This window comes from Eucyclogobius newberryi, unplaced genomic scaffold (genome assembly GCF_026437365.1).
Source record: "Eucyclogobius newberryi isolate DKJ021-1_F unplaced genomic scaffold, fEucNew1.0.hap1 SCAF_15, whole genome shotgun sequence".
Taxonomy (NCBI): Eukaryota; Metazoa; Chordata; class Actinopteri; order Gobiiformes; family Gobiidae; genus Eucyclogobius; species Eucyclogobius newberryi.
This window is the reverse complement of record NW_027315779.1, coordinates 2510130-2520887: the sequence shown is the minus strand read 5'-3', so window position 1 is coordinate 2520887 and position 10758 is coordinate 2510130. Positions and strand designations below refer to the sequence as shown.

Below are 10758 nucleotides of genomic sequence, written 5' to 3'. Positions count from 1 at the left end.
GTTTTGGCCCTTGTTTACAGTACGGTTGCTAGGTAACAGTTGTGGAATTACCTCTACCTCTGTCACATGTCCAACCAGAAAGTAACATTATACACTTCAAACTGGGAGAAAATAGTCAATACCTGCAGGATGATTAGCCTTACAGCATGTGCCTGCGGAACACCCACACTCGAACACAGGGAGAACATGCAAATGCCCCGCCCAAAGGCCACGCTCAGAAACTCTCGCACTTGGAGTTCAGAGTCCACGTGTTTTAGTTGTAGTTTACGCAAATGGAACGGAGGCGAAACAGATGTGAAATTCCCACTCTTTTTTGTTTTCCCCTACAGACTTTTGGTGCACATTAAACCTCCCTGGAACTGGGTCAGGGGCACAAGCGGGACGGGCTGAGCCAATGAAGCACTTTATTCCACCAACTGGGTCTATGCATGCACAAAGAGTGGGTTATGGAGGCGTTGAAAGCCAACCTGAAAATGAGTGCAAAGCAGTGCAAGGATTCTCAAATGTAAACAAATGTGGTCTTCATTACATCATTAGCTCATTAGCATAAGCGTGTGCAGAGCTCTGGAGACGTGTAACTCTCAGTCTGGAGCTGACGTTACAGACAGCACATTGTTTCTAGAGCTTTAATCCGCGGTTCAGAGATTTAAATATCGCATGCAAAGGGCGCTAAGGGAACGACTGCCTACACACAACTATTGCATCACGATGTTCAAAACAAACTGACTCACTAACTATCAAATATACATTCTGCACATGTACATTTAGAATGATACTGTCCGTACGTGGACATTGATAGGTTCAGACTTGATATAGTGCAATGACTGAAGCATTTGCACACACCAAATGTATTGGAACAGTAGCGTGTGCAGTTTGCAGATAGTGCGCTGATATGGGAAAGAATCAATCTAAAAGTGATGTGTCCAGCCCGGAGACGCCTGTTCTGCTGCAATGTCAAATACATATGGGAAAGAGTGTCTGGAATGCCATGTATGTGGTCTGTAATGTCTTTGTGATTTGAATGCATTTTTTCCTGCTGTGTGAAGCACTTTGAATTGCCTTGTGTATGAAATGTGCTCTACAATAAACTTGCCTTTCCTTAATTTGGTGTGTATATATTCTTATTGTTGTATTTTTTACATTGTGTCCGGCCCGCGACCCACAATGTTTGATACCCCTGATCCCCAGTGTCAACATTACGTTAAACAATGACAATATTTAATCACTTCTACTTTACTGTCCTGCTTCAGTCCAGTCTTGCCCATTGTCAGGAGTCTAAACCCACTGATTCCCAAAGTGTCTGGAGTAGAAACTAAGGGATGTCGTCCCCGTGGTTATGGTTATTTTCACATTGAATTCGACTGTGCGCAGCGTCTCACACCTGCTGCCCGGCCTGCGCCACAAAGAGACTCACCGTTTTCAAAGACGGTCCCGGCGATGAAGGACAGTTCCGAGTCGTGTTCGGCCTTGCAGGCGTACAGAGCGCGCGCCTTCCTCCCCGAGATACTGCCACACACACATGACTCAGACTGTGAATACATAAACACTAGTGTACGTGCAAACAGAACCGTGTTATATCAACTACAGCGTCTATAGATGAAGAACAAACTAGGGGCCGTGCACAACTGAAGCTCATGGAATAAGGAGCGAGGTAAAGTGCTAGAAGAGCTCTCAAAACGATTAAGAAAGTCCATAATCTGACCAAACATCTGACCCAAGATGTTCAGTGTGGATCACTCCAAAAACTCACGCTGTGTCTTCAGCTGTTGTACTGTAGATGTTCATAAACCCAAGAAAATGATTGTTGACTAATAAAACGTTTGGTCGACTGAGACACCGTAGACCGATTAATCGACTAAGCGACCAAGCGCTTAAAACGCCTGATAGAAAAACAGTTAAAAAAATAAATAAAAATCTGTAGAGTATTTGGATGGATTTTGGGTCTTTCAAACTATGTACTATGGATACTGTTGTCATGCAAAAATGTCCCAAATCAGGGCACGTTATAAAAAATAGATTTGAGTATTTCAAATGGAAAAATGTGTCCGCTTTTATGGCACGTTCAGGTGCTGGTATTACAAATGTGTTTTTAATATTGACCTTTATCAAATTTAACCGGGAGGAGCCTATTGTACACATTTTCAGTGGTAGAGGTTTACAGACACAAGGAGAACATGCAAACGCCACACAAAAAGGCCCCTTGTCTTGTCCTAAAGTGACTTAAAAGAATAAGATTGCTGCTGGTATAAAGAGTGTTCTATCAAAGCCATTACTAAACGTCTCTACTTATAACATAAATGACTAAATAGGATGAGCTAAAAGTATATAGTTGTTTGGATACCGCCGTCACGCTCCAGTCTTTCCACGCTTTATCAGGTCTTCACTGGTTTGGCGCCTCCTCCTTTGGCATCGGGCTGGAGTTTTGACTCACAATATCAGCACACAACTCAATAATCAACTCTGCCCGCAGTTACACCGACTAAAATGTAATATTCAGTGTATTTTTTGATGCATAAGATGATCACGGGTTCGTCTAAAACGGCCGACATGACCTAAAGCCAGTGGCACGTATTCACATCATTTAGTAGTATCCAAAATATCACAACGTAAGTGATGTTTTTGTTGCATTTTAGACACAAATGTTTGGACAAACCTTCCGGGAGACGAGTCGCTGGACGTGGAGGACATTTGGTGCGGGCTGGACGGAGCGGAGAACATGGGCCACGAGGGAGAGCGAGGCGACGTGGGGCTCGGGGAGGGAGCGCTGCGGGAATAGAACCACACAATGGGGCGATGTAGTACTCGAAGTAACGACGTAACCAGCAAAACAGCAAACAAACGCTACATAAAAGGCTTGGATGTTGTTGTCGTATACAGTGAACGCCTGGATTCTTTACCATCTACACGTAATACACATAGTTGCATAGCACATAATGTAATCTAAAAAAAAGAAAATGTAGTATCAATACTTTTTATATTGAGTATCTAGGTAGGATTCTAGTTTTAGTATTGATTAAGAGAAGAGAAGATAACCTTTATTTGTCCCACAATGGGGAAATTCCATTGTTGCAACACAGATTAGGTACAGAAGTATAATAATAAAAAACAGATAACTTATAAAAAAACTCTTAATAAAAAAACTTTATAAAAAACTCTTACAAAAATATTGTATTACAAAATTCGTATTAAAAAAGCTCTTATAAAATAAAAATGTATTAAAAAAGCTCTTAAATAAAAACTCTTATTAAGAAAACAATTATAAAAACTCTTAGAAAAACCTCTTACGTCTTAATAAAAACATATTAAAAAAAGGAAATAAAATATCTTATAAAAAAAACTGATTAAAAAAAAACTTATTAAAAAAACATATTAAAAAACGGATTAAAAAAACACTCATATTAATAAACTTCTTATAAAATAAAAAAAGTATTAAAAACTCTTATGTCTTAATAAAAATAACAATCTCACTAGTATCTGAGTTGTGATTTGTTTGTGTTTTTAACAAATATAATAGAGATGTTAAGTATGACATATATTTAGCGTGTCAGGGCTCGCTAGAGTAGATGTGTTTTGTACGATCAAATATAAAGCCTCAGGGTGGGATACACGCAGACAGAGGTAAAGCTTGGAGGCTCCTCTAGGTCTACGACTCCCCTGGTTCAGAATCTAGCTCTTAGATTTGACTTCTTCCTGCTCCTTCCTGAGCACATTTACAGTGGGTAAAAAGCAAGGTTTTGTCACATTTGCCGTCTTACCTGGTTGGAACGCTGCTCCGGCTCTTGGGGTTCAACCTGAAACACACAGTTCATTTAAATAGACTCAAAACATGCTCCTTTTATCACACACGCTCATGTTTTTAGTCTGTTTTTTCAAGGAACAGAAGAAGTAAAAGGATCAAAACAAATGCAAAACGTCACACAATGGATAAAGATTCATAGTTAATGTAGGACTAAAGCGTGTATATATGTATAAGCGTGTAAGGTGGCATTATGGGAGGGCATCGGGTGTAATCTTGTGCCAAATCACCATTGGATCTCTGCGTGAAAAATAAATAAAACGGTCTTATTTCTTTCTTCCAAAAGGCGAGGTAAACACATCTGAAGTGGCTGAATTAATTACACTTTAAACACAAGCGTCTGCTTCAGAAGCAGCTGCGGCGCTTTAAGTGATTCAAATTAGGTTTAACGTGGACGCGCAGCATTTCGAGCACTCATTTAGTCCATATGTCAAACTTTGAACTGATTCTGAGGCCATTGGTCACAGCTAATGGAACACGGCTGCACATGCGACACACACACCAGGTTAAGTTTGTCTTTTTATGTTCTTCAAGTCTAAAGACACATTTTAAAACTGTCATCTGAGGCTTGCAGTTTTGTGTTTGCGTCCTCTCGTCATAGGAGCGCCAAGTCGAGGGAATAAACTCACAGGAACGTTACTATGGAGTGTTCAGCCCTCGCGGTTCAAAGACACAGCACCCGGCAATTACCGTCCCTTTGTGCAGCTAAATTGTGCTGTTTAAGCCCATTATGGCAGATTACTTCACAAGACTTAGATGATTCGAGACGTATTAACGAATCACCTTTAAGTTAAAAGGTGCACTCGCGTCTCTGCTGCTCGTGTCCATGGAGATGCTACTGCTTTGCCTCGACTTTCTTTGTTTTTCATACATTTTTGACGGCTTCACGCGTTAATTTTACTGAGATGTTTCTCGCTGAGGGTTTTTCCTGCTTTAGAGTTATTGTAAAGTTTCAATATTATTATTCACCGTGATATTTTTCTGTAGCAAAATGTCGCCCTTCAAAATATGTTACCGCTACAGGCCTAGTCTGATCTGTGGAGAGGTGCGCCCACTCGCTGTGAGAACGCATGTCATTAAATAAATGCAAGGTCGATAATTCCATATTCCAGTGACATCTCCGTGAACACAGGAAGGCTAGAGACAAGGCACGGTAGACAAAAGTGGGCATTTTTCTCGTCCCGGTCCAAGGTCCAGATTAGCATTTCCAAATATAGCCGCTGAGTCATGTTCAATTTGAGTGACATGGATGTTTTGCCAAAGGGGATGAAATAAAGATCATTACTGTTGGTTTAAGCCAACAATGACTTGGCACTCTTGGTTCTCCAGTCTCACCCTCTCTAAATACATGGCACACAATGGCGCGATAGCTAGCGCTAGCCTGTGCGCCGCGGCCCGATACGCATTCGAACATAACTGTAGACGCTGCCTTCATTAAAACGCCGGCACTCGGTTGCTCTTTTGTCTGTTCAAATCAGCTCATTCATAAGCACTTTGTTTGCGAGGCAGGCCTGGTTTCGGGGTTTTGACGCGCTCAGAGGTTGCCATGGAGACTAGAGGCAATTTTTTTTTTTTCGGCTGAGGGATATTTGGATTGAGGAGAAGGTCGTTGGAAAACATAAAGGTGCACTCGATGATGCATCTTCCCCCGTTTCTGTTCGGCTGGAGTCCAGACACTATTTTTAGCCGGTTGAAAGGAGAGTTGATGAACAAAGAAACACGTGATATGGAAAACTTTGACCATTTCCATAGTAATCAACAACAAGGGCGAAAAGCACTCAAAATGGCGCCTTTGGACAAGAAGCAAACTGAACGTTAAAAATCATACAAAAACTAAACATGTACGTAAAGTTAGAAGAGCAAAAATTTAGAATATTTTGCAATCGTTGAATATTGAGAGCATCTTATATAATTAAAACAACATGGAATTACAGCAAAATGAGTTTATTATGAATTAATAACAAGGAGATATTTTGAAGGTGCATTCATAATTTCTTCTTGACTCGAACCTCAACCAAGATGTTTAGAGGCAAATTTGAGCACATTTATGCATTGTTAAAATACCATTATTTAGACATAAATTTGAATGATTATGTAATGATGTCATTGCAGCGCACGGTTTTGTTATTGTATATTTCATTGAAAACAAACTCAAATAATCAGCATCTTCAAATCCGTAATAGACAATATTGACAAAAGTGAGATATCTGCATGATCTCAACAACAATAATCAGACGATATTTTCCACAAAGCATCCGGAATGTAATAAAGTGTGTCTGTAAATGTCTTGGAAGATGAAACCTGATGTTTCTGTCTTGTTTTGAGGTCGATTCGCTCGATATTCCAACTTTACGCATCTCCAAAACAACAGGCGTGTACTGGACGGTTCCCCGGGCCTTCACAGATTCTTGAGCCACTTGAAACGGAAAAGTATTCAAACGTGTGGATGAGACGTAATGCAAGTATAACCCTCAATACCTTGATTTACCATTAGCAGACTCTCAATTGAATACGACGTTCTGCTGCCCGGTAACATACTCCCAAATACAGGTCGCCGCACTAATTATTGACGTAAATCCATATCTTTTCGCGCGGTTCCATTAATACCCCCTTTACCCGTGTTTTTGCTCGCACGATGGCATAAAAGATACACATAACGTCCGTCTTTCCACTCCATTTGTCACTTAGTGCTTTTCACGCGTCCGTCTCTGTGGGTTTTTTTTCCCACTTCGATTTTCTTTCAATCTGCCGTATCCGCCTTGAGCCGCTGCGCGATCCCTCCACGCTGTTCAATAAAGGCGGACACGAGAGAGGTGATTTCAGCTGTCAATCAAACAACGGGCCTCGCGGGCGAAAGGGGGAGAAGTGTGTTTCTACCTCCCGACGCGCCTCGGGCAAAGAAATGCACCAGGAGAACCGGGACGGACGGATGCAGAAGGAGAACCGGGGATGGACGGATGCAGAAGGAGAACCGGGACGGACGGATGCAGAAGGAGAACCGGGGATGGACGGATGCAGAAGGAGAACCGGGGATGGACGGATGCGCGAGTTGTTTGTTTGATTCTCACGATAATCTCTTCAAAATGAATAAGAACCCTTTTGAAGGAAAAGTGTACGTCACGCAGACCTTGAAATAAAGTGTTCAGACATATTTTTCTTGGTCCCTGGTTTGTGCATGAAGCGCCTCCCGACACACAAACCTCCTCCCGACACACAAACCTCCTCCCGACACACAAACCTCCTCCCGACACACAAACCTCCTCCCGACACACAAACCTCGTCCCGACACACAAACCTCGTCCCGACACACAAACCTCCTCCCGACACACAAACCTCCTCCCGACACACAAACCTCCTCCCGACACACAAACCCTCCCGACACACAAACCTCCTCTCGACACACAAACCTCCTCCCGACACACAAACCTCCACCCGACACACAAATCTCCTCTCGACACACAAACCCTCCCGACACACAAACCTCCTCTCGACACACAAACCTCCTCCCGACACACAAACCTCCTCCCGACACACAAACCTCCTCCCGACACACAAACCTCCTCCCGACACACAAACCTCCACCCGACACACAAACCTCCTCCCGACACACAAACCTCCTCCCGACACACAAACCTCCTCCCGACACACAAACCTCCTCCCGACACACAAACCTCCACCCGACACACAAACCTCCTCCCGACACACAAACCTCCACCCGACACACAAACCTCCTCCCGACACACAAACCTCCTCCCGACACACAAACCTCCTCCCGACACACAAACCTCCACCCGACACACAAACCTCGTCCCGACACACAAACCTCGTCCCGACACACAAACCTCGTCCCGACACACAAACCTCCTCCCGACACACAAACCTCCTCCCGACACACAAACCTCCACCCGACACACAAACCTCCTCCCGACACACAAACCTCCACCCGACACACAAACCTCCTCCCGACACACAAACCTCCTCCCGACACACAAACCTCCTCCCGACACACAAACCTCCTCCCGACACACAAACCTCCTCCCGACACACAAACCTCCTCCCGACACACAAACCTCCTCCCGACACACAAACCTCCTCCCGACACACAAACCTCCTCCCGACACACAAACCTCCACCCGACACACAAACCTCCTCCCGACACACAAACCTCCTCCCGACACACAAACCTCCTCTCGACACACAAACCTCCTCCCGACACACAAACCTCCACCCGACACACAAATCTCCTCTCGACACACAAACCCTCCCGACACACAAACCTCCTCTCGACACACAAACCTCCTCCCGACACACAAACCTCCTCCCGACACACAAACCTCCTCCCGACACACAAACCTCCTCCCGACACACAAACCTCCACCCGACACACAAACCTCCTCCCGACACACAAACCTCCTCCCGACACACAAACCTCCTCCCGACACACAAACCTCCTCCCGACACACAAACCTCCACCCGACACACAAACCTCCTCCCGACACACAAACCTCCACCCGCCAAATGACTCAGGAAAAGACCAGCTCACGGCCGACGGCGCCTCGCCCCGGAGACGACCGCAGAGCATCCATCAGAGGAGGAGCGCGAGGAGGAGGAGCGTGAGTGTGAGGAAGAGCGCGAGGAGGAGGAGCGTGAGGAGGAGGAGCGTGAGGAGGAGTGTGAGGAGGAGCGCGAGGAGGAGGAGCGTGAGTGTGAGGAGGAGCGCGAGGAGGAGTGCGAGTGTGGGGAGGAATGCGAGGAGGAGCGCGGGGAGGAGGAGCGCGAGTGAGGAGGAACGCGAGAAGGAGGAGCGTGAGTGTGAGGAGGAGCGCGAGGAGGAGGAGCGCGAGGAGGAGGAGCGTGAGTGTGAGGAGGAGCGCGAGGAGGAGGAGCGTGAGGAGGAGGAGCGTGAGGAGGAGGAGCGCGAGTGAGGAGGAGCGTGAGTGTGAGGAGGAGCGCGAGGAGGAGTGCGGGGTGGAGGAGTGCGAGTGTGAGGAAGAGCGCGAGGAGGAGGAGCGCGAGGAGGAGCGCGGGGTGGAGGAGTGTGAGGAAGAGCGTGAGGAGGAGGAGCGCGAGTGTGAGGAGGAGCGCGAGGAGGAGGAGCGCGAGGAGGAGGAGCGCGAGGAGGAGGAGCGCGAGGAGGAGGAGCGCGAGGAGGAGGAGCGCGAGGAGGAGGAGCGCGAGGAGGAGGAGCGCGAGGAGGAGGAGTGCATTTTCTGAGCACTCGGCCTCAGAACAAAGTGAGATGAACTGGAACATGAATCTGACAAAATACAAGGTTGAAGATGAAACACAGTGAAATGAAATGAAAAGCTCATTAAAGTTGATAAAATATAAATAAATAAAATAAATGAATGAAAAAAATAAATAAATACATTACAATAAAAAAAGAAATACCATACATACAATTAAATACATAAATTAATAAATAAATAAAAATAAATTAAATAAATTAAAACAAACATAATTTGGCCCTTTTAATATAGCTCTGAAAATGGTGTGCTAAATGCTGTGCATTATGTAACTTTTCTGGAATGTTCCACAGTACAGCATATATATATATATATATATATATATATATATATATATATATATATATATATATATATATATATATATATATACATATATAATCTAAATGGCATTTGTTCAGTTAAAAGTGTTTTTTTTATTGCTAAAAATGTATAAATATATTTTTAAAAAGGCACACATTATTTTGTCGTGTCTAAATAGATATAGTTTAATTCCTGTCATTCAGCAGAACATTCCACAACACAATAATATCGACATGGAGAAAAGTTACATGTTGTTTGGGAAAGTGAATTGACACGCCCCGGATTATTTTAGATCATGACAAGTGCGTGTAGTTTACAATATTTTGATGATAATAGTTCTAGTCTTGGTTTTGTCATGTTTAACTAAATGTCCTGAGTAAAAACACTTTGACAGGCTAATTAAGACAGTACGATTGATGAGCCCCAAAGGCATTTCTCGACAGAAAAAACAAACGAGGAGTCTTTTTTTTCCTTCCAGAACTGAGGTGACAGTTTTGAAAATAACCCCAGGCTCGAAGAAAGACAGTTAACCTTTGACCCCTGGCCCCCTCCACATCAACGCACCATAACTCTTCTTACAGCCTTCAATATTGCAATGACACGTGGCTTTAAACACACATATATTGGCTTTACAAAGAATAAATGTTGTTTATTGAAATGTGTGTAATCTGAACATGTATTAACGTTAAGCAAAGCAGCGTAATGTAATAAAGACAAAAAAACAACAACAACAACAACAACAACAACCACAACTCCTCTAAAAGTCAGTTTATCTTAGGAATATGTCATGTCCACAGTCGTTTTATCTACGAAATCACACAAGGAAGAGCAAAAATACAAGAGCTAAAGAGGAGTCGGCGTACCACCTAAAGAAGCTCGCGTACCACAGCTTGAGAAACGCTGCTTTGGATCACAAATGTAAAGCAAAGTGATGCAGGAGGTGACTTTATTCTCCCCATGAGTCAGTCACCTTGAATCTGAATGTGCAGTGACATTTATCAAGTCATCTCTCTCTGAAAATAGTCTGTATGTTTCAGGTTTATGCAATATGTGTGTCATAAACTGAAATGTAAAAACAAGTTTGTATTGACAAAGACGCAAAATCACATTAAAAAAAGAATGAGTATTCCATTGTCCCAAACTTTGACTAAAAGGCCAACATTGTACATTTTTTACAGTTTTTTTCTGGTATAAATGAAATAAATGAAATACATGAAACAAAATAAACAAAATAAATAAAATAAATAAAATAAATAAAATAAATAAAATAAATAAAATAAATAAAATAAATAAAATGAACACACCATTTTAATATTGTAGATGTTCCCATTTTTGCAAACAGGTAAAATGTACGTATAAAACTGTTTCTTATTTTAAATGCCATTTGAGTAAAAGCATATTTTCTGTTCTTTA

The 10758-nt window shown here is 43.2% G+C and overlaps 1 protein-coding gene across 1 annotated transcript in view; it reads right to left on the bottom strand.

The window, feature by feature from the left end:
• LOC140360415 (rho GTPase-activating protein 26-like) overlaps nucleotides 1-10758 on the bottom strand; it is an 87502-nt gene that overhangs the window by 7563 nt on the left and 69181 nt on the right. The window contains exons 22-24 of the mRNA XM_072445624.1: nucleotides 3756-3791; nucleotides 2654-2764; nucleotides 1415-1506 (exon numbers count right to left, since the gene is read on the bottom strand). Coding sequence (XP_072301725.1) covers nucleotides 1415-1506; nucleotides 2654-2764; nucleotides 3756-3791 — 239 coding nt within the window. The remainder of the gene's footprint in view (nucleotides 1-1414; nucleotides 1507-2653; nucleotides 2765-3755; nucleotides 3792-10758) is intronic.